Source organism: Esox lucius, chromosome 20, assembly GCF_011004845.1.
Source record: "Esox lucius isolate fEsoLuc1 chromosome 20, fEsoLuc1.pri, whole genome shotgun sequence".
Classification (NCBI taxonomy): domain Eukaryota; kingdom Metazoa; phylum Chordata; class Actinopteri; order Esociformes; family Esocidae; genus Esox; species Esox lucius.
The window spans coordinates 37,999,630-38,025,043 of record NC_047588.1 but is presented as its reverse complement, the minus strand read 5'-3'; the positions used below and the strand labels follow the sequence as shown (position 1 = coordinate 38,025,043).

At 41.6% G+C, this 25,414-nt stretch overlaps 1 protein-coding gene across 1 annotated transcript; it reads left to right on the top strand.

Annotated features, from left to right (window-relative positions):
• The first annotated feature begins 6,439 nt into the window (after nt 1-6,439).
• On the top strand, nt 6,440-15,381 carry LOC105029807 (hemopexin). The gene is made up of 8 exons (XM_010903340.5): nt 6,440-6,568; nt 6,890-6,912; nt 7,508-7,744; nt 9,071-9,307; nt 9,876-9,971; nt 13,024-13,157; nt 13,435-13,585; nt 14,437-15,381. Exons 1-8 carry the CDS (start codon nt 6,504-6,506, stop codon nt 14,661-14,663), a joined length of 1,170 nt encoding a protein of 389 aa, XP_010901642.1. The 5' UTR covers nt 6,440-6,503; the 3' UTR covers nt 14,664-15,381.
• The last annotated feature ends 10,033 nt before the right edge of the window (nt 15,382-25,414 follow it).

Here is a 25,414-nt window from a genome sequence, read left to right as displayed (position 1 = left end):
AAGATTATTTGGTCCCCTGCTGATTTTGTATGTTTGCCCACTGACAAATAAATTATCTGTCTATAATTTTAATAGTAGGTTTATTGGAACAGTGAGAGACAGAAAAACTAAAAATAAATCATGCAATTATTCACAAATGGCAGAAACACACAAGAACTGTCAATCTCCCTCGGTCAGTGGCTCCATGCAAGATCTCACCTTGTGGAGTTGCAGTGATCATGAGAACGGTGAGGAATCAGCCCAGAACTACACGGAAGGATCTTTTCAATGATTTCAAGGCAGCAGAGACTATAGTCACCAAGAACACAATTGGTAACACACTACTCTGTGAAGGACTAAGATCCTGCAGCGCCCACAAAGTCCCCCTGCTCAAGAAGGCACATGTACAGGCCTGCCTGAAGTTTGCCAATGAACATCTGAATGATTCAGAGGGGAACTGGGTGAAAGTGTTGTGGTCAGATGAGACCAAAATTAAGCTCTTTGGCATCAACTCAACTCGCCATGTTTGGAGGAGGAAGAATGCTGCCTATGACCCCAAGAACACCATCCCCACCGTCAAACATGGAGGTGGAAACATTATGCTTTGGGGGTATTTTTCTGCTAAGAGGACAGGACAACTTCACCGCATCAAAGGGACAATGGACGGGGCCTTCCCTCAGCCAGGGCATTGAAAATGGTTCGTGGATGGGTATTCCAGCATGACAATGACCCAAAATACACAGCCAAGGCAACAAAGGAGTGGCTCAAGAAGAAGCATATTAAGGTCCTGGAGTGGCGTAGCCAGTCTCCAGACCTTAATCCCATAGAAAATCTGTGGGGGGAGCTGAAGGTTCGAGTTGCCAAACGTCAGCCTCAAAACCTTTATGAATTGGAGAAGATCTGCAAAGAGGAGTGGGACAAAATCCCTCCTGAGATGTGTGCAAACCTGGTGGCCAACTACAAGAAACGTCTGACCTCTGTGATTGCCCACAAGGGTTTTGCCACCAAGTACTAAGTCATGTTTTGCAGAGGGGTCGAATACTTATTTACTTATTGCAAATCTATTTAGAAAATGTGTTTTTCTGGATTTTTTGTTGTTGTTATTTTGTCTCTCATTGTTCAAATAAACCTACCATTAAAATTATAGACCGATAATTTCTTTGTCAGTGGGCAAACGTACAAAATCAGCAGGGGATCAAATAATTTTTTCCCCTCACTGTATATCGCATGACACCACCATTGTTTTATTCCCTGCAGGTTTTCACTGAAGAATCATTATATCTGGAAATTGTATAAAGTCATCAGGCTCCCAGATCTACCCTATTTTTCAGTGCTTAAAGCTTAAATTATTTATTGTCTATAAACTTTTACAATATGACTGTAAAATAAGGACACAATTATATAACGTTCTGGCTTTGTGTTAACCGAGATTCACACTGAAATGAATAAATCTTAGAAAGAAATCCCCTTAAATACAATTTCTAACTTAAGATAATACTGAAGTTTGCCTATTTATATTAAATGATTCATATTCTAAGCCCTTCAGTTTTGATCACATCAGCTCTCATTCACAGCCATCTGGGATAACAGTTATTTGACTTTCATGGTCAGAGCGAAGATAGAAATGAATAATGCCAAACTCCTTACCCCTCTCTCAGTATAAAAGCTAAAGGATTGGGCAAAATGCGAGACAAATGTAACCACATCGATACTTAGAGCCTGTGGATGAACACAATTATTTATTGTGAAGCAATACAGTGTTTGTTGGAGACTGAGAAACCAAATCAAATTAGAAAAATATAATAATACGCTACCGTTCAAAAGTGTGGGGCCACTTGTCCATTAAAATAACATCAAATTGATTAGAAATACAGTGTAGACACTGTTAATGTTGTAAATGACTATTGTAGCAGGCAACGGGCGATTTTAAATGGAATATCTACATAGGCAGACAGAAGGCTATTATCAGCAAAAATCGGTCCTGTGTTCCAATGGCACGTTGTGTTTGCTAATCTAAGTCGATCATTTTAAAAGGCTATGTGATCATTTGAAAACCAAATCTGTTGTGTACTACTCCCTTCATAGAACAGTGCAAACTGGCTCTAACCAGAACATAAAGAGTAGTGGGAGGCGCCAGTGCAGGCCATAGATTTTTCTGTCCAATGAACTGAAAGCATGGTGAACACATCACGATCACCTTTTATCCAGTCTGAGTAGACTCCGGAACATGCATTGCCAGTGTTTCAACTCGTAGTGATGTAGAGGAGGGAAAACGTTCCTCAGTACGGTTGGCTTATCCTAGCTCCGTTTTTTAACCCAAATGAGTTCTACATAGCGGATATATCTACCCAGGATGTTTTGCTTGGTACTGACTTTCTAACCAGATTTGGGGCTGTGATCAATTTGGGAGTGAAGTGCTGTAGGATAATGAGGAAGAAACTTCCTCTCCTGTTGTCCTGCGATTCTGGCTGCCCCTTCTCGTTACTGTTCACTTGGATGTAGCTGTTCCACCTCGTAGTGAAATAATTATCCAGGGTGCAGTTGGGGGTGGGGGGGTGGGGGTTCTTGGAACCATCCTCGACTTTGCCATCACTGTGCTGTCCTGGCAGCATGTGTTGTTTGCATGGTAAATCAGGGGTCGTGCTGGTTCGCATGGTTAAATGGACTGATGAGGCCTGCGTTTGGAAGCAGGGAATGAAAATCGGGACATTTTTTACTGATGTGGATATAGACAGAGGAACTGCAGAATTCCAAGTGAAGGGGGCGAGGGGGGGGGGGTGTTCCTCCATCCTGACGTAGCGATAACCCACATGGAACGATTTGGTTCGGGAAATAGGATCTTTAATCAAGTAGAATCGCAGTGTTCTAAGCAAGCTGCTCCACCGTTACGCCCCGGTTTTCAGTACTGGGGGTACTGACGTAGGGTGAACTCAACCGGCCCTTCATCAGATGGACACTGGGAGTGCCAAACCCACGTAGGATCCTGCTGCACCTACAGCAGGACGCTTCGGACCTCATCAAGCAGATGTCTGGCCACGGCATTGTCAGGCCCTCCTGTAGCCCCTGTGCAGCCCAAGTTGTTCTGGAGAGCAAGAAGGACGGGTCTTTGCATTTTTTGTGTTGATTATCAAGGGCTTAATGAGTTCACAGAGAAGGATGCCTACCCTCTTTCCAGAATTGATGATGCACTGGATAGTTTTAACCAGTCTTGCTGGTTTTCCAATCTTGACTTGACAAGTGGCTACTGGCCGGTTGACGTGGATCCCAAAGACAGGCCCAAGAAGGCATTAGTAACTAGTCAGGACTTTGTTTGAACTCAATGTTCTGAGTTTTGGTCTATGTAACGCTCCCAGTAGCTTTCAGAGATTAATGGACGTAGTCCTACCAGGCTCACAATGGACAATTTTTCTGGTTTATTTTGATGATATCTGCTGGAGCTGCTGCCCCTGTGACCCGATACCGGATAAGCGGATGAAGATGAGAGATTTTGATGATATCATTGTGTTTGGGCGGACTTTTCAGGGACACCTCCTTTTGGATGAAGCGCTGTCCAAATTGCATAAGGCCAGTTTGAAGGTTAGGCCCTCCAAGTGCAACCTTAATTCCTCTCAAGTATAGTATCTGGACCATATTATCTCTGCTGAAGGGGTGATGGCAGATCCTGCTAAGGTAGAGGCGGTGAGGAGTTGGCCAGTTTCTGGACTGTAAGGAGCTTTGTGGGTCTAGCCTCTTATTACAGGAGGTCTGTGAAGGGGTTTGCAGAAATAGCTTGGCTTCACCAACTTACAGAAAAAATAAGTCATTTCCAATGGGGGGAAAGTTGTCAGATGGCTTTTACCGAATTGAAAGGTAACCCAATCTCTGCCCTGGTTTTGTCTTACCCTGACCCTCATAAAGCATTTATCCTCGATACAGATATCCCAAAAACAGGATGGGTTGGAGCATGTGGCAGCTTATGCTAGCAGGGCCTTGACAAAATAGGAACGTCTAAGAAAGAACTGTGTGGTCCTGTTTACTTTTACCAAGTAATTAAAACATTACCTTTTGGGAAAGGAATTTTTTTTGCATACTGATCATAATACCCTTTGGTGGTTGAATAATTTCCAGGGTTTTGGAGGGACAGTTTTCATTATAAGAACGTGCAGGGAAGCAGCACTCCAATGCGGATGCCTTGTCAACGCTACCTGCATTTTTGGGTGAGTCTGACCATATCCCTATCCGGGGAACATTCAGGGATACAGAAGCTCCAGGGTAAAGTGAAGGATCACTTTTACTGGTCAGAATGCTTTGATGATGTTAAGCGTTGGTGTAGGGAGTGTGTGGATGGTGCATCTAGGAAGGCCCCCCGGGATCCATCGGTTACACCCAGGCCATATGAACTTAGAGCATTGGATATATTGGGCCCCTTGCCCGAAAACCCTAAAGGGAATAAGTACCCTTGTAGTGGGAGACTATTTCTCGAAATGAACAGAGGCATTCCCCCTTCCAAATCAGGAGGCCGATTCCGTTGCCAGTTTTGGCTGAGGAGTGGGTTTGCCGTTTTGGCGCCCCCCCGCTGGGTCCACTCGGATCAAGGTAGAAATTTCGAATCCAATCTCTTTAAAGACCGTTTAACATCCATAAAAACGTCTCCATACAGCCCCCAGTCAGATGGATTGATTGAGCGTTTTAATCGTACACCATCTATGTTGTCCCTGTTTGTCGTTGATGATTAGCTGAATTGGGATGGCCTATTACCACACGTGATGATGGCCATCCGCAGTAATGTGCACACCAGTTTGGGGTGTACACACCCCCTACACAATTCCTGTTTGGTAGGGAGATTTTTTCTTTCCATTGTGTTGCTTAACATAGATCAGATAAAGAAATTCACATTGTTCAGTCAATATGTAGTCGTGTTGGCAGATGTAGTGGGAGCAGTAAAAAGGCATCAAGTTAAAGCCTCAAACCAGCAGAAGGCTAATTGCAGTACGGTTCTGTGGGAGAATTTTGGTTCAAAATAAGGCCAAGAAACAGGATTTGTCCCAAGTTACTGAAGCGTTATAAGGGGCCTATTAAAGTGTTAGAGCAAGTTTCTGATGTCTTGTACCGGATAGTACAGGTGGGGGCACTTTAACTGCCTTAAACCATTTGTCTCTTGTACCCTAGCAGAGGCAGCTCAACCACAAGGGGCAGAAAGACCCACACTAGTTCTGGGGCCCGGACATCCCCGTCGACGAGGGGGTGATCAGACGGCAGCATCATCGAGGAGGGAGGCGGTGGAGGTGCAGGATCCTGGGTCCCCCCCTGGGGGTACAGCCTCTAGGGCTGGTGTTGGTAAATCACGAGAGAGGCTGAAACCCAAAGCATCCATGCCAGATGCATCTGGGAATTATTGAGAGGCTCTGTTTGGGACTCGCGGACTATATAAGCAGAGAGCCAGGAGCACGACGGGGAGAGGGGGAAGCTGTGTGGAACCAGGGCGTTCGAAAAAGGTTATATGATTGCATAGACCAGAGGCTCTGCCATTGCATTTGCCTAAATGGGGGAAGGGTGTCGCTCGTTGTTGTTTAGGGCAGCCGGTGACCAGGACAGGTAGCGACGGGAAGGTCATATATAAGATATTATAGAGGGGGTTCTGGGAGTGCGCTAAGCCCATTTCTGTTGGTTCAACATCCTGGTCTTCATAGACATCCTAAACTATTTTCTATTTTAAAAGTCCTTTTAAGAGTCAGACATAATCCTTGCAGACATACATTTTGGCAAAACCCATGACCGTTGCAGTTACAAATATATGAACAACAAATCAGCACACTTTGACAAATACAAGACACCAAATAATGATTAACCTCACTGAAGTGTAAAGCTAGACAAATACTGCCTGTACTTTACCCGTCCAAACGTCCAGATCCCAATCAACATTGACGAATGCAAGACTCCACATAGACACGACCCTACCAATATCTAAAACATAAAATTCAAAATACATTAACAATTATCATAAAATAAAAAAATAAAAAGAACCCACAAACCCGAATGCCCACACACCAGCTGCTACCTTAGTTTCTAATGCTATAAAAAAAATTTCGCATACTACATTAAATTGTTTAATTTCATGTGTCTCCTTTGCAAGTGTTTTCTCTGCATTTAAACAATGTGAGGTTTTTGTTCCACTCTCTCAGAGATGGTACATCGTTTGATTTCGTGGAAACTGCAATTTTTTCCCCCCCCAAACAATTGTGTCAAAAACATCTAAGCAAAAGTTTATTATTGCTGAGAAGATAATCACCCATCCCATTGGGTCTCTCATTCCACCCCCAAATATCATGTCCTGAAAAAAAAAATACCTTGACCCTGTTATCCTTGAACCCTCTCATGTCAATCTCACACCGCTACACCCCCCCAGCTGAACGTTGCCACCCCCCCCCCCCACTCGGAGGCCCCCGACTTGGGTATAAAGGGCTGGCAGCAGCCCAGGGACCTTTACCCTTAGTTCTCTCCAGAACATTCACTTGGACCCACAGGACTGCCATCTCTCTCTCACCATGAGGCTGCTCTCCCAGACGCTGTGTCTGTGTCTGGTCCTGGCCGTCTGCCACACCGCCCCTCCGTAAGTAACCTCGCTGAGCACTCGGCTTTCACCGGGACGGCGCAGAACAAACTCATATTTTACTGAGGATATAGTCGATTTCAGGAAGGGCTGTGTGTGCCAAACACCACGCGTAATGCGTTAACATCCTCGGTTACAAATAGGTGAAAAGGTGGTTTCAGATTAGTTTGTTTATAGTGGGATGTCTATTACATGGAGGACATTAGTCTGGTCACGCAGGTCGTCAAGTTTCTCAGGGTCATGTTATATCAACATTTATTCCAATCAAAGAACATTTAAAGTTTTAAGTGACAAAGTTTCAATTTCATCTTGCCCTTTTAGAAACCTTGATGTCATGTTGAAAGGTAAGTTTTAAGAAAACACTGCTTCCTTTTTCAAGGTGACATGTACTATCAAACCATGAATCATTGCTATTCTTCATTTTACATCAAGCCTCACTGGATCTATGAAAAAATAATAATTTCTAGTAAAGATTTAAAAATACTTGGTGTAAACATATGTTTTTGTAATGCTAACCAAACCCCTGCATAACTGCCCCCTTCAAATAACTTCAGTTAGTAATCTCCCTACTCTCTCTGCATCAATCATCACGGCAGTCACATTTATTTAATAAAGCCCTTTGTAAATATCAGCAGTTGCCACAAAGTGCGTATTCAGATTCCCAGCCTCACACTCTCTTGCTCATCAACAAAATGTTATATTGACTCAAGACCCTCTGTCATATAGTCATAATGAACTCTCAGGGCTGAAGGTGTACTCACAGATGATCCGTATACCTCGACAAAAGTTTTGATCGCCACCTGAATGCAGCTACCTTACTCAGAATACATTCAGAGGCTAGCGAGATTGGGATCTTCAGCCATCACTCCGAGAGGTCAGCATTGATTGTTGTTGTCGTCACCCAAGCAACTTCATGGTATAACACCCCTGTCTTTTCAGATCAACCAGAGAATCACAAACCCTGTCATCAGCATAAAGACAAGGTCAAGGGAAAAAGTCCTGGAGGGCAACCTATGCCGGGGGCCTTCGTGCCCCAGTGTAATGAGCATGGCCATTACGAACCCTTGCAGTGTCACGGTTCTACAGGCCACTGCTGGTGTGTGGACAGCAGGGGGGAGGAGAGAGCAGGGACTAGGAAAGGCCCTGGCAGTGGAAAGCCCAACTGTGATGTACCAGGTGAGGACAGTTTAAAATCTAAAGCACACATTTCTGACTTCCACGTGTGAACCCATGTTGTAGCAGGACACGTCAATCAGAGGCTCAGTCAGCCGTTTAAGTCTTCAAATCTGCACTGCTAGTATTCACATTTGCATCAAGACTGTCGTTTTGAACTTTTAGTCCACCTCTCATTTGATGTTCAAAGTATTTTCAATGCAACGGACTGCTTTTATTTGATGTTAATTCCACCCTGTGCCTTGTCCTAAGTCTCCCTCAACTCCTCAGAATTCACCGGTTAACTGCTGATTTTACAGACAAAATCTCCCCAAGTATTACATAACCCTTGTTAACTTTTAACATTTGAAATCTGTGTATATTCACAAAGGTACAGTAACTGACATGGAAACTGCTATTTTTTTGCCCCCAAACAATTGTGTCAAAAACATACACAACTTACTTGAATTGAAAACATTTATATGTATGGATGAGAACACACTTTAATATTTAGATCATTGGCCGACTCCTACAATTGATAACGATGAAAACATCTAAATTATTTAAATTGCCAAGGCAGGATTGAGAAATTGCAACAAAAAAAATGTTTAAAGTCTAGTTAGTTAATATTAGTTCATATTCCCTCTCTAATATTTAACAAGATAACACAGATTGCTGTGTCAGAATGATATTCCCAAGTCCATTCACACTAAAAGTATGTTATGCATATTTTTCACACAGAAAGAAATGTCCACTGATGTGATGCAATAGAATAAAAACAGGTTATCAGAATGACAGCATTGTGCTTGTAGGATCCTTGCTCAACCAGGAAGTGTAGAAGTCATTGATGGAGCCAGAGATATTTGATATAATGATGACATCCTTAAGTCTGCCCAATCACACATTAAGCATTTTCCTAGCCAGCAGCAAGCTTTGGCCCGCTTAACTTTTCACTCTGTAAATTGTTATTTTGAGGAAAACTGTATTAAGGTTTCATTTATGAGGAAAATAACAGTACGTTGTTCCAGTACCATAATGTTTTATTTTTATTACCAATGTTGGGAAAGGGCATGTAACTAATGGCATTAAATATGTTTTAGCCCCAAATCGGGTGCTCATATGACCCCCTAAATGCAGGTATTGTACTCTCACATGACTCCATACACCTGTGAAAGCATTCTGATCATCTCCTGATGCCAACATTTCCCTTCAAACACAACTGGAGTAAAATCAGAGGCTAGCGTGACTGAAATTCATACACTTGTCCCTGCCAATGTCAGTCCATCGCCTAAAATCTTACTCTGAGAGGTTTAATTCCGACTTCATGGTTTAACACCCCTGTCTCTTCAGATCAACCGGAGAATCACAAACCCTGTTGGCAGTATAAAGACAAGGTCAAGGGAAAAAGTCCTGGAGGGCAACCTATGGCGGGGGCCTTCGTGCCCCAGTGTAATGAGCATGGCCATTACGAACCCTTGCAGTGTCACGGTTCTACAGGCCACTGCTGGTGTGTGGACAGCTTGGGGGAGGAGAGAGGAGGGACTAGGAAAGGCCCAGAATGTGGAAAGCCCAACTGTGATGTACAAGGTGAGGACAGTTTACAATTGTGACGAAAATTGTAATCCGGGTACCTTCACGTGTTAGTCCAACACCTTTTGACAACTTTTCTGTGTGTTCTAATATGGATACAGTTTCCAGGTTAAACACTCCTTGCTCCACAGAACACTCAGAGGTCCATAACCTGTAATGAGCGTAATGAGAGTGTCAAGACAACTGGTTCTGGAGGGGGAACCTATTTTGGGGGCCTTTGTGCCCCAGTGTAATGAGCATGTTCATTACGAACCCTTGCAGTGTCACGGTTCTACAGGCCACTACTGGTGTGTGGACAGCAGGGGGCAGGAGAGAGCAGGGACTAGGAAAGGCCCTGGCTGTGGAGAGCCCAACTGTGATGCTTAAAATCTAACATGTTTTAGACATTATTTTTGCAGACTTTGTTTCTCAAATCAAAACAGTATTAGTTGGTCGATGCTCAAATTAAACAGAGTTGGCGGCTTGATTTCTGCAACAGCTAACAAGGACGAGTGGTAAGGAATGTACTTCACAAACTCGTCAAAACACGCTGTGATGTTTCTTCTTTGATCATGACGCCACACAGGCAACGTGACTGAAGACACGAGGAGGGAGAGCTGCAGCCAGGCGCCCCTGGACGCTGTGACGTCAGTCAACCACAACAAAACCCTGGCCTTCCGAGGTGGGTACCGTCTGGCCAGTCATTGTTGCATTTTTGGTGATGTCATGTCAACCTGCACTGTAGCCTTTTACTGTAAATGAGAAGACTGAATTTACTTCATCGGTCAGTTTGCACGCGATGTCCAACAATTCCAAGGATGTGCTTAACGACTTTGCAAAATAAGGGCAAAAATTAAAAACGCTCCTTCCTGTTTGAATGTATAATGTACCTTTTTTTTTTTACAAAAGAAATTCAGGGTAAGGAACCATGAATGGGCCAGCAGATTTTCATGCTTCAGTTTTCATTGAAAAGTTATTACAGAATAACAGATACAACAGATAAATACAATTATTAGGGATGAACCGATACTTTTTTTTCAGACCGAATACGAGTACATGCCGATACAGAGTACCAATACCAAATACTCAAAGCTGCACTAAGTGGGATTTTTTCAGTAAAAAACAAAAGTTTTGTACCCTATAAACATGTTGTGGTTCTCTATGTTAACTTACTTAAGCTCTAACCATTTCTCAATGTGCTCCACCTTATAATATAATTTACCTTATAGAATGTATTATTTAAATAGTAATTTGTTTAATTTATATTTTACTCCAAAAATAAAAATATAAACAATACACAACCCATCGCAGGCTTTTATTTTGAAGGAGAAATACGGAATTCTAAAGTCTTATTGTTGCTGCCGAAATTCCATTGTTGTCCGCATTGCGCTAATCCATTGTAGCTATCGAGTTGTGACAGTTCGCTTCTAACATTGGGTGGTCGCTCATGCGATGGCTACCTTTATATAAATTTGACAGCCACTTACTGACCGTTCAACGCAAACGTGTGCATGCACAGACACAGCCAGTTACGTTTCTCTGACATTACTAGCTAGTTTAATACTCTGAACATGCAGGACTGTAAGTTGTTGCTCTGCTCTGATGCTCGTGCGCTAGTAAACTGTGCGCGATTCAATCAATCTTTTCATGCTCGGCTCTTTCATTTTTTCTCTGCCCGCGGGCTTTCTCTGGACATTTTATTTCGCCTCTCCAGTGTTGGGGTTAGCTGTTGTTGTGGTTCTGCACTGCTAGCATTAGCATACTCCTTGAACTCTGCACTGTGTTTTGTCTAAAGGTGCCTGCACACGGGCCTCATAGACTTTCAATTGGAGTAGGGCGCAAGCATTTTTCTGCACGCTTGCTCCCAGGTCCAGGTGCCCAAGTTCAAATTTGTTAATAGCAATGAACAGTGTTCATCTTTCTAACCTATCAAACGCTCATTCATTGACGAACACCGATAGGCTATATGAAAGGAAAAAAGACGATGCATATATTATTGTCGAATTTGACCTTGCATTCTGCAGGTATACAGGTACGTAAACAAAAAAAAAAAGCAGCGTGAAGAAACGTTGGTGCAGTTGTGTGCTTTTCAGGTGGGTGTTTTAGCCTATATATAATGGACGCAAGAGGAGTGTAGGTTTATAATACCGTAGTTTATACAAGTTTGACTGACACGTGAAGTTGTTAATTGAATGTCAATCGGCATGTGTACATTTGTTTTTCTAATGGCTTATAGCCTTATAATTATAACCAGATGAAAATTGCAAATAATCTACGTACCTTAAATTAGCTACTTATTTAAAATGAACACAGAAAAAATAAAATGTGCTTGGCTTTCATTTTAATGGATTTACAAAAACATAAATTGTAAAGTAGGTGAACTTCTAGACGAAATACCAAAACGTAACTCCGCCAGAGCTTTGTTGTTACTATGGTAGCCAACGCAAATCCGCCATCGTTGCTGTTGTGTGTACCCCCCCCCCCCCCCGGAAGTGCCAAAAACGGCTATTCATCGAATGGCCACTTGAGGCTGGCTGCAAAAGTGAGCAATCTCCATAGACCTCTATGGTAAAATGCCCAACTTTACAGCAGAAATAAACATGTTTACAGCCTGGTTAAAAAAATGGCTTGTGTATATTGCTTATTTCCCCCTTTTTGACAACTGTGGGAGGAGATTTTGTTTATAACTTCTGTTTTAATTATATAATTAGGGGTCAGGTGTGGAGCTGGCGCTGTCACTCCTGGTGATTTGTCTTTTCTGGTAGCGCCCCAGCTAACTCCAGTCGTTATAATCAAGTGAAATCCAAATAAATGACTCGTAACCATACAGAATCACACAATCTGCAAGTCTCTACCTATTTTTTTTTTTACAGTCTAACATCTCTACAAAATCTAGAGTTGCAAAAATACCACATTTATATATTACAAAAACGCTGAAGCATTTAAGTTTTGTTGTATAGTTTCAGGTAAACTTGCCTCAAGTGTAAGCTGGTATTGACTGGCAACCAACCGCTAGCAACGCAGAGCAGCATACTGGTAGCATTTAGCCTATCTTCTTAGCCTTTGCTAACTTTAATGTTGCGCTAGGAGGGCGTTGTTGCAGCAACCAAGCACTTCAGTTGCAGCCACGCCCCACCTCTTTGCCCATTTTTGGTTATCCTGGAGGTAGGCTGAGTGACGCGCTGCCAAGATGGCGACGACCAGCTCCGCCATAAATGAGCTTCAAAACGTATCTTCAGACACCTAAGGGTGATGTCACGGTTACTATGTCATACTTTTTTTTTTCCTTTTCTTTTTGACACACAGTCTATGGTGTACACACGGTAGGCAGATTTTTCTCGCGGTTCAGTTGTCGCTTACCGCGGCCCGTGTGCAGACACCTTTCGATATTTTATCAAATTGCTTGTGTTAGTATTTTTCCTATCCTCCTCTTGACATTTTAGCAGAGGAGAGCTTGTACTCGGTGTCATTGCTGACATCTCAGTCTTCCCGCTCTGCCAATCTGAGTTCTATATTCTATACTTACGCGGCCAGAGGCAATACAACCATCGAGTTTCACCTAATGTTTCCATGACGTGCTATCGGCATGTTTCTATGAGTACAAGTACATGAGACCACTATCGGCCCAATATTGGTATCGCTGCGTCCCTAAAAATAATTTGTATTGCGCAACTGAGCATTTACCTTTTTCCATTCTAGATTTTAGGAATCTAAACTGGCTACTGTTCTTATAGGTGACAATTACATGCAGATAGATCAACAGAGCTGTGATGGGTGGCGTGCTTTCCCTATCGTCGACTCCTTCAAGGATCTTCACGGGAATGTGACCGCAGCTTTCTCTTACACTGGCCAGCTGCACTTGATTAAGGTCAGATTGGGAGGGGCTTCCTATGTGCACAACATGTTGAACAGTCACACTATTTTATTTACTGGGCATCTAACATCTTAAGCTCTTATTTCTCTGTATGTCAAGTTATTTTCATTGTAATTGTACTACTGACAGTTATAAGTGGAACAGATCTATAGACCCCTTTCCACCTAAGGCCAGTGCTCAAAGGCTATTCATTTTAAGGCTGATAACACTGACCATCAATGCGTATGACCGACTTGTACTGTTACTTCATACTTCCTTCTTGGAACAACAGGGAGAGCAGGTGTTTGTCTATACCTATAATGGGGAGCAGTTTGAGCTGGTCGAGGGGTTCCCGAAACCCCTGAAGGACGAGCTGGGCATCAATGGCCCACTGGATGCTGCCTTTGTCTGTGGAGAAGAATCTGTTCTGCACGTAATCAAGGGTGCGCTGCCTGCTTTTCATTAAACAGGGTTTGGGTCAATTCCAATAACATTGCAGTTAATGACAACGTCCCCAAATTTCAATGAAAATGGTTTCTGATTGAATAGCATTGAAGAGATTTGAAATTCATGTGTACTTCCTGAGCTGACTGAAGTGCAAATGGAATTGACAGAAATATAAATTTTTTAAATCATGAACATGAAAAAATAAAGACTAACCTGAATCTTCAATATAATATACACTATATAGCCAATAGTATAGTATATGATGTTGGCAGCGCTCATACGTCAATTTCCCAAAGACAACCTCTGGATATGACGCTGAGCACATACACTTAACTTCTTTGGTCGACCATGGCAAGGCCTGTTCTGAAAGGAACCTGTCCTGTTAAACCGCTGTATGGTCTTGGCCACTGTGCTGCAGCTCAGTTTCAAGATCTTGGCAATCTTCTTATAGCCTAGGCCATCTTTATGTAGAGCAACAATTCATTTTTTCAGAGAGTCCTTTACCATGAGTTGCCATACTGAACTTCCAGTGATCAGTATGAGGGAGTGTGAGAGCGATAACACCAAATTTAACACACCTGCTCCCCATTCACACCTGAGACCTTGTAACACTAACGAGTCACATGACCCCAGGGAGGGAAAATGGCTAATTGGGCCCAATTTGGACATTTTCACTTAGGGGTGTACTCGTTTTTTTTGTTGCCAGCAGTTTAGACATGACTGGCTGTGTGTTGAGTTATTTTGAGGGGACAGCAAATGTACACTGTTATACAAGCTCTACACTGACTACATTACATTGAAGGATCAGGTCCTCACAGCTCTCCTGTGCCTTTCCTCCCTTACGCAGGGAAGCAGATGTTCGACGTTGAGCTGACCGCCACGCCCAGAGGAGTGGTCGGGGAGGTCCCCCTGCCCTTCCATAAGCTGGATGCTGCCACATGCAGTCTGAAGGGCATCACGGTATTCGTGGGGCCGGAGCACTTTAAGTACACGAGCCCCATGAATCTGGCGTTCAGCAGGATTAGCCCAATACCACACAAGACCTCGCTGAAGATGTTTGGCTGCAGTCACTAGAGGTCCGGCGTCAGTCAGTCACATAGCCAGTGTCTGGATTACTTGACGTCCACGAGCTCTAACTCTGACGTCTACCTAAATCCCACATCATATTCAATGGTAATTATGTATGAAAACGGTACATGCGCAAGTTATGGTTCGTCCTGATAATTAGATGTGGCACCTGGCTTGTAGGTTTTAGTGCGTTGTCTTGAAGAATAAAACAAAATGTTGATGTTATGTTTTTAACCTTAAAGAATGATCCATACCCCCACTACTCCAAACAAGTGGTTTTCCATCTGACATTCACAAGGCATTTGTAATGAACATCGCTAACCTGGTGGTAAATTCGGTTTAGCCAACAACCTATTGCTATACAGACTTTTTATAAATGTCCAACAGTGATATATTCAGTGATACTTTCATAAATGTCCAACAGTGATACATCCAGGGATACTTTCATAAATGTCCAACAGTGATACGTACAGTGATACTTTTATAAATGTCCAACAGTGATACGTCCAGGGATACTTTCATAAATGTCCAACAGTGATACGTACAGTGATACTTTTATAAATGTCCAACAGTGATACGTCCAGGGATACTTTCATAAATGTCCAACAGTGATACGTCCAGGGATACTTTTATAAATGTCCAACAGTGATACGTAGCGTAATACTTTAATAAATGTCCAGCAAGCTTCAATAAATGTCCAACAGTGATACAAACACGAACAGTAGCTCTTAGTTATTGTCTTTTTTCTCTCAGTTAGTTTCCATAGCGAAACAATTTTTTGTCCCAACATGAATGTAGGAAATTACAAACTAATGAACACAAATTCAAATATACACTGGTTTCAGTGCAGATGGAGGAAAAGTTTGTCCTCATCTAATGAAGGTAATACATTTCTTAGCAAAATCAATTACGACCACCCAAATAACTTCCACAACATTGAATAGCTCAATAAAACTCTCAACTTCACCAAGACCAATAAATAAAGAAAACAAAAGTTATAAATGGTGAGGGAAAAACACAGAGCCAGTCAAATTAGAACAATTGGGGACAAAGCTTGTACAGCATCCAAGGGTCATTCGTGAAACATGTGACATACTGCACAGTAGGATCCAAAATGAGTTGTGCCTTTGATAAAAGGATCAAAGAAGACTGTATGAAAAATAAATAATCCTGAACCACTATATATAGCATTCTTGAAAATTCTGTTTCTTCAAATTGAAAAGAGATCTTGTAACACATGAAAATGTGCGATCAACATCCTGTTTTCGATGCCTTTCACCTCGTCTTTGAATGGGTTTCAAGTCCGGAAACTGATAAGGCTATTGCAAAATATTTACTTTTCTGCAGATTCTTCTACACCAAATGCAGAAATTCTGTCCAAGGTCTACATCAAAGTGTTGTCTTGCTATAGTAGCTGCTATAATTATACACTGGATACATTTTTTTAAATTACATTATCTGTTGTATCTGTAAAGAATCTGTAAAAAACTTAAAAAATATGTCCCAAAGGGGGTAGATCAGCCACAGTACTGTAAAAAAATGATAGCACATTTTTTGTAGCATTTTTCATTCACCTTCTTGTTTTTTTTAAACCTAACACCTGGATCAAATCCAGGAAAACCAGAAATTTAAAACATATATATTAATATTTCTAGCCATCCATAACACAATTGTACACTAACGCTAACATGTACTATAGTTCAACTCAACTCCAACCATCCAATATCCTGATTAGCCTGTATTTCCCAATACTTAACAGTTTTAGCAATCTTTCGACCAATTGTATTGTGGTGTCTTATGAGATGAAATGGAACTTCCCTGTCTGAGGCATATGTGCAGATCCATATACTGTATATATACACAACTCTGTTTCCAGAAAAGTTGGGATACACACACCTAAAGGATTATTAGGAACACCTGTTCAATTTCTCATTAATGCAATTATCTAATCAACCAATCACATGGTGGTTGCTTCAAAGCATTTAGGGGTGTGGTCCTGGTCAAGACAATCTCCTGAACTCCAAACTGAATGTCAGAATGGGAAAGAATGGTGATTTAAGCAATTTTGAGTGTGGCATGGTTGTTGGTGCCAGACGGGCCGGTCTGAGTATTTCACAATCTGCTCAGTTACTGGGATTTTCACGCACAACCATTTCTAGGGTCTACAAAGAATCCAGTATGCGGCAGTCCTGTGAGCGAAAATGCGTTGTTGATGCTAGAGGTCAGAGGAGAATGGGCCGACTGATTGAAGCTGATAGAAGAGCAACTTTGACTGAAATAACCACTTGTTACAACCGAGGTATGCAGCAAAGCATTTGTGAAGCCACAACACGCATAACCTTGAGGCGGATGGGCTACAACAGCAGAAGACCCCACCGGGTACCACTCATCTCCACTACAAATAGGAAAAAGAGGCTACAATTTGCACAAGCTCATCAAAATTGGACAGATGAAGACTGGAAGAATGTTGCCTGGTCTGATGAGTCTCGATTTCTGTTGAGACATTCAGATGGTAGAGTCAGAATTTGGCATAAACAGAATGAGAACATGGTTCCATCATGCCTTGTTACCACTGTGCAGGCTGCTGCTGGTGGTGTAATGGTGTGGGGGATGTTTTCTTGGCACACTTTAGGCCCCTTAGTGCCAATTGGGCATCATTTAAATGCCACAGCCTACCTGAGCATTGTTTCTGACCATGTCCATCCCTTTATGACCACTATGTAACCATCCTCTGATGGCTACTTCCAGCAGGATAATGCACCATGTCACAAAGCTCAAATCATTTCAAATTGGTTTCTTGAACATGACAATGAGTTCACTGTACTGAAATGGCCCCCACAGTCACCAGATCTCAATCCAATAGAGCATCTTTGGGATGTGGTGGAACGGGAGCTTCGTGCCCTGGATGTGTATACCACAAATCTCCATCAACTGCAAGATGCTATCCTATCAATATGGGCCAACATTTCTAAAGAATGCTTTCAGCACCTTGTTGAATCAATGCCACGTAGAATTAAGGCAGCTCTGAAGGCGAAAAGGGGGTCAAACACAGTATTAGTATGGTGTTCCTAATAATCCTTTAGGTGAGTGTATAAAATGTCAATAAAACCAGAATGCAATGATGTGCAAATCATTTAATCCCTATATTTAATTAAAAAAAGTACAAATACAACATATCAAATGTTGAAACTGAGAAATGTTACTGTTTTTGGAAAAATATATGCCCAATTTGAATTTGATGCCAGCAATGTTTCAAAAAAGTTGGGACAGGTGCTTGTTTACCACTGTGTTGCATCACCTGGTCTTTTAACAAAACTCTGTAAGCGTTTGGGAACTGAGGAGACCAACTGTTATAGTTTTGAAAGTAAGGATTTTCCATGAAAATGTGTTGTCTTGATGGCAGCATCTGTTGCTACAAAACCTGTTCATATTGTTCAGCATTAATGGTGCCTACATAGATGTGCACGTCACCCATGCCATGTGCACTAATGCACCCAAACACCATCACGGATGCTGCCGTTTGAATTGAGTGCTGATACCAAGCCGGATGTCCATGATTCCCAAAATAATTCCAAGTGGTCGAGTTTCAACTGTGACCTACTGTGTTCACAGTCAATGCTTTCCTGATGTGTTCCTGAGCCCATGAAATCAACCTAATTAGATGTGAGGTTTTCCATAAGGTCCTTTTTTTGTATTACACAAATGTTCCAGTCTTTTGTTGCCCCTGTCCCAGCTTTTTTGAAACGTGCTGCTGGCTTCAAATTCAAAGTGGGCATATATTTTATGTTTCCATATGATATGTTGTCTTTGTAAAATGTTCTATTGAATATAGGGTTTAAATGATTTGCACATCTGTGCATTCTGTTGGATACAGTGTTGTAGGAAATATTGGTGAATGAGGCCTTTAGATTTTGCTTGTTTTCTTAGCATTTGTGTGTGGTTGTATAACATACATACATACACACACACACACACACACACATACATACATACATGTACAAATAAAAATACCGTGATAGAACTTGCGACTCAAGACCAGTATACTTCACAGTTTACACTATATTCACATGTTCTATTAATAGTTTACAATAGACAGAAGAGTAACAGAAACAAAAAGACTAACTGTATACAACTTAAAGTACATCATGTTGGGAAAAATATGCGTACAACTTGTTTGTTAATCAATATATATATATATATATATATATTTTCTTTTCCCACGTTAATGTATTTCTTCAAAACGTTCTATCAAGCACATTAGTTGGGAGAGAGCAATCCATGTTGTTGCCCCCACTCTAACCTGAGATAGTAGCTTTTCAAGACACACAGTCCAACACTGATGTTGGACATGTCAGTTGCAGTTTGTCCATTGCAACATAAGCAAAAAACTGCACTCTGTCCAGCAAAAAAGCTGGCGGCAAACTCACATTGTGTGTAGAGACTGATGCTCTGACCACTAAGCCACACAGTTTTTGTTTTGTTCATGGCTGGATTCAATACCTGTTCTCCTGTTTGGCAGACCCTGTCTATACCCACTGCACTATTTAACAAGGGGTAGTCAGTCAGTAAGAGACATTTGCTCTTCTTGGCTGATTCCAATTACTATTATATACGGCCAATGAAATAAATCAACCTATAGTAGAGCGGAGTGGGGAAATATTCAGTTTGGAATGATTGTGTCAAGAGTGTAATGAGATTGCAAATCAATGAAAACTGATATACAGACCGGCAAGTACATTAAAATTGGGAATGTCAGTCACTCTGATAAGATTTGTAGAAAAATATTATTTGAAACCTTAACTCCAAACATTAACTGCAGATTTTTACTAGTGGTACAGTAAAAACATCGTACATTTTGCCCCTTTAAGTTTTCTCACAAAGGCATGTGCACAACAAGCACACACTTTGCCATCAGCCCATTTGATCAAGATACCACATAGCAAACTAAAATCGATCTGCAATCTGTGTGGGGTTTTAGAACAGACAGTCTCGTGAAATATGCATGTTGTCAATAACACCCACTCCAGTTTGACAACTGAGGACTAAGAGAATATGTAACTCTTTGACATACGTTCAAAAAAAAATCCAAACCATTCATCTCCCATAAATTAAATTATTAGTGATTGGTTTTTTGTCAACTCATAAAAGACAATTTAAACAATAAAAACATTTAAATATTGGTTTAAGACGAACCATACAGATGGCCTTCTCAAAATATGCTATCACGATTATACCTGGTTTCTCTGTATTTTCATTACATTCTGTACTTTCTAGTAATTGTTGAATTTCATCTTGAAAGCATATTTTAGGGAAATTGCTGAACAATAATATATTTTCTATATCTTATATCTTGCCAATATTTTTGCTTCAGTTGAGGAACAGGCCTCCAGTGGTTGCAAAGCCTTTTGTCATATTTTGTGTTTACATCAGGATCCCCTTTGGCCCCTTCTGACTCATCTTGGGGTTGAAAACAGGAATCAGAGCATTTTATGAAAACCTACACATACGAAAATCTGCCTATTACTACAATCTATAGCTCACTGGAAATAATATTCCAGACAATAAGTCCATTATTCATAACAATGTCTTTGTCTATTCAAAGCCCTATCTAGCTTAAGTAATCTGGTGTGACAGAGAGGTCCACTTCGAAACGCTCTGTTTAGTACTGTGTGTTTCCCCTGCTGTTGTTCTGGACTTGGGGACTGTGATGTGACCTCTGGTCGCATGCTTTGTGCGGTAACGATGTGTGTCGAACTATGGAGCAACTACCTGAACAGAAACCTTGACACACATCTACACTCTGCACGAAGACCAACAGTGCTGCTGTCAATCACTCCTCAGCCCTGAGTCAGGAGAGACGGACATTTGCTGTTCGTGTGCGTCTAAGGGCAGTACATTCTGCTCTGCCTTGATCCAATGTCCTTTTTTGACACACCCGGCCACACGGCGAGACAGTAATGCTGGTATGACAAAACAAAGCCTGCCACTCCCTATTAATAACCCCTGGGTTTCTGCTTAAATAGGACAAAACTATGACGCTCTATCTGTGTGTCAGTGTGCCATTTATATATGAGTAATAAAAACTGGAGATGCAAAAATAAAGTCAATTGCTGACTGCTATTTCTCCATTGTGAAAATATCTAGGGTTTTGACAACTGCTGCTTTGTTTACATTGTTTTGTATATCATTGCTGTATTTATACTATATGTTTGCTTTATATATTTAACTTTTACTACATAGATGTTGTGTGCCATGTCACAAGAATTTCATTGTGCAGGATGAATCTGTGTTATTCGGTGCATTTGATAAAAGAAACTTTGAACTTTAGTGTAAAACTCGATGAAGCTCTTTTTCCCTCAATTTGCTACTGTTAGTTTAAATATGGAAAAAGTTCAAATATGTATTTGTTTAATTGTAGGTATACCCCTCAAAACAAATGAGATTACACTGAAATTGGCTTTTCATGCTATTGTGTTTAATAGCAAAGCTTGTGTGCACCATACAGCTAAATACTGTGTTCCAGAGGCTCTACTGAGGTATTTATGAGTTTTTAGCTTCTGGTGTTACATCCTAACCTTCATTTTTGTGACATCACCTGCCGGCAACTCTGATAGCACAACTCCAAAATTCTTTGCCTCCTGAACCATTTACCAGTGTTACAAATAGATTTTACATGTGCATTACCTCATTTTTATATTCCCAGTTGACACAGAAAACCATGAACGGCCAATTGCCTGAGGTCCAAGTGATTCATATTCTGTTAAAGTTAACATATGTAACGTTGGGTATTAGTTATGGGCTGCTTGACGCTCGATACTAATCCGATCTGTTCGACTCTCACTGCATCGAAGCAATTTTCCCAGACGTGTTCTGAAACACTTCTGGTCACATGAAACTGCCTATGGTGTTAAAATTGAAGTGGAAAACCAAAAACTTTAAATGAATGGTGTATTTGTAGTGGGAGTCGTGAGACTACTCAAAGATTGTGAGATTCAGAGAGATAGAGATCCAGCAAGGTTCAGGAAGATATGGAGAGTTTCTTAGTTGTATGAATTGTTCAGAGTTAACCCTAGTTAGATAGTGAATAGTTGACCAAGTTTGTTCACATTCAGCACTGGTTTACAGTTAGCCTAGTTAGATGATTGTTGGATAGTTCATAATGTTAACTAGTTAGTAATGGCTTAAGCTGGACATGAAGGAAACAGCAAACAAGAGACCAAGGTCCTTTGTACAGGAGCCCTTTGATTTGGTCTCCCCTGACAAGGTGCAGTGTTTGCGATGCCCCCAGAATTTGGCGTATTGAAATAACACCACATTCTAAGTGTTGAAGCTTCTGCATTCAGGCACCCAATACTGGCCAACCCACCTGCAGTCAATGCAGAGGGTGGTGCTGGTGATGTTGAAAGGCCTACTGTTCTACCACCAGGTATGTTGGTCTACACAATACCATGCAATGGTTAGATATATCCAATGAGTTGGATATGAGTCAATGGAAAAATACAGATGTAAGTTGCAGTTAACGAGATGTTAAATTGCAATGAATAAAGTATTTATACTCTTATTTGTCATCACAGCCAGGCAGCAAGCACTTGCGGCTGCACCGGTGGAGGTGGTTGTGAAAGATTTTGCCAGACATTTTCTGTGGTGGAGCATGAGGGCTTCAGAGTGTTTGTAGGGGGAAGCTTGATCCAGCCTACACTCCTCACAGAAGAGCGCTGAAGATAACGGTGGAAGAGAAATACCACACAAACAAAGGAGACAGTGAAGGCTGAGATCAGGGATGAAACAGTTTGTGTCAGCCTGACGTCTGACATTTGGAGCTCAAATAACATGGATGCATACCCTGGTGCCACTTTCGGACAAGAAAATCGACTTTGTTGAAGAGGTCACCAAATTCACTGCATTGTGTTTGCAAAGTTCACCGGAACACACACAGCAGAACGTGTCAAGGAAGCAAATGGACTGCTCAAAGCAGACTGGGGACTGCATGGAAAAAGAATTGCTCATAGCGGACTGGGGACTGCATGGAAAAAGAACTGCTCATGGCGGCCTGGGGACTGCATGGAAAAATAACTGCTCATAGCAGCCTGGGGACTACATGGAAAAATAACTGCTCATAGCGGCCTGGGGACTGCATGGAAAAATAACTGCTCATAGCGGCCTGGGGACTGCATGGAAAAATAACTGCTCATAGCGGACTGGGGACTGTATGGCCAAGTGAGTGTCTTGTGACAGACAATGCATCCAGGATGGTTCTCTGTGCTTCACTAAGATCAGCCACCTCTCATGTTTTGCATACACTGAAAAAGGCCCTTGATGAAACTGAATACCAGATGAAACAGCACATTTGCAATGTTCCAGCGTCTGTATGAGCAATGGGAGCCAGTCTCTCTCTCTCCAGTCTGAGGACAGAAATGACCTCCAAATCCAATCAGGGAAATGTCTCTCACTTTTCAACCATGCTACTGCGGAATTGCCTGCTGAGAGCAATGTGTCAGCCTCCGAGGTTGGCATTGTTTATTTTGGGATCTATTCCTTAGCCTGTTGGTCTAACAGCAAGTACAGCATTAGTGAAATCAATTCAGTACTAAATATTTTGCTTTCTGATAAGCAAGGTCATTCCAATGGTCAAGATGATCCAGCATATAGCAGCGGAGAAGCTAGCTTATAAAAACCAAACCCACAGCAGCAGGTTTGCTGGCAAAACGACTAAAGTGCTTGAGGGCCAGGCAATGTCCAAAGACAATAAACTGCTTACAGGCTGCAACCATTTTGGATCGCGGATTAAAAACCTTGGCATTTGTGGAACTAAGACAAAGCCAAGGACGCTGTGAGGTTTGTCACTGCAATATGTACCGCAGGAGCATGTACTTTTCATGTTACAGCATTTTGACATTCGGTATTATCAGGGATCCTCAATGGCTCCCATGGATGATGACAAACTGTGGTTACTCCTGGACAACAGAGTGAATGACATTTTCCGTGTATGGAGTGCCACAGCCAACACTACCGTTGAGGTCCAATGGTACTTGGATGTCTATCCAACCAAAGTGGAGGACCCATTAGTGTACTGGGACAGAAACACAAGGCTCTTCCCTAACCTGTATAAACTGGTAATGGTATATCTACCCATCCCTGCAACTTCTGTGCCCTGTGAGTGTGTCTATTCCAAAGCTGGCCAGGAGGTTGAAAAGAAAAGGAGTCGCCTGAGCCCTGGCAATGAAAATGTTTTGTTCCTAAATAATAATCTGTCCAGGCTAATTGTGCAAGCACATGAAAACACAATTTCCCTCAGTATCACCTCAGTAATGTATTAATTCCAATTGTAGTTATTTGAACTAGACATAAGAGAACACGTGTGCCAACATATTTATCCAATGCACAATAGGCCTATAAACTTTTCGACATCTGCAGTGAACAATTGTCTTGAGTAGTGATGGGCTTCTATGCACACACGCTCGATACTGTGCTGATATTTTCGACACTCACTCATTGGAACAATGTTCCCGAAACGCATTGAAAACTAGGTGGCAATAACAACTTTGAATGAATTAGTGTACATTTGATTCCGAACATTCAGAGAGATTTCTGAAAGATTGTGAGTGTTAGCTGTGTGACAGTCAATATTTTGCCTGGTTAGTAGGAACTATAGTTTCAAAGTAGGCTACTTGTTCAGGTTTCCACAGTTCCACGGTGCCTGAGAACTTGTGACAATCGGTGTTGTTTCTTTCAAACATCACTCTAATGAACAATAGCAACTGGAGTAGAAATGTTTAAATGGTCATTATTTCAGCAGTGTTGTACAGTAGTGCATAGTGTTGCCAATTTCTGTGCAGGAATACGCAAAGATTGAATCCAGAATTATCTTTTGAGCAAGCATTGGTTTGCTACATGCTATTAGCCATTGTAGTCCACAGTTAGCATCATATTTTTAAATAATTGGCATAATTAGAAGGTAAACTTCATTCTGTGGATTCAATTACACTAAAACAAGTCGTCTTATAGTGTCATAATAAAATACATGTTGTCAGAATTGTTTACCCACAATTTAAATAAAAAAGAACACACATTTTCACCACATTTGTAAAGTTGACATCAACGTGCACTACTTTTGGTTGATGCATACAGAATTCAAGGATATCAGATCCTTTCTAACCTGCGCATGCACGATTATTCCCTAGCATGCCTCAAGACATTTCATGGCTGCTTGCCAACCCAGAAAACAGTTTACAAGTCTTTGTCGTATTTCCTGAAAGGACTTTACCATAATGTTTTTTCTAAATTTAAGCAAAGCAGCGCTCTCCATTTTGTCAATATGAATAAATACGTGACTTTTCCTTTGGTTCACACTGAGTGCCACAAGGTACTAGGGAGTGTAGAAAGAAAGAAATAGCAAGGCCGCACGGTCACTGACTTGACCACTGACAGAGATTGCTGAGTCATAAGCCATTGGGAGCACGTACATTCTCAAAAAAGCACGTACATTTCCTTCACATGAGATGTATCATGGTTTAATACATCCACGTATCCTATAGTCATGTTGAACAATCCATGCAAGGGGCAGGTGTGAAACAACTGATTATTTATAATTAAATACTACAATATGCCTTTATTGTTATATTTCCTATGGCCCAGGGGTTTCTGTGCTGGAGAGATAATGGGGTTGTGGGGTAAATATCTTTATCTGGCCATCTGAGGCTAGGTCTAATGTTTAGGTAAAGAGAAAAGGCTGCACTGTTCGGCTTGCTTGACATGAC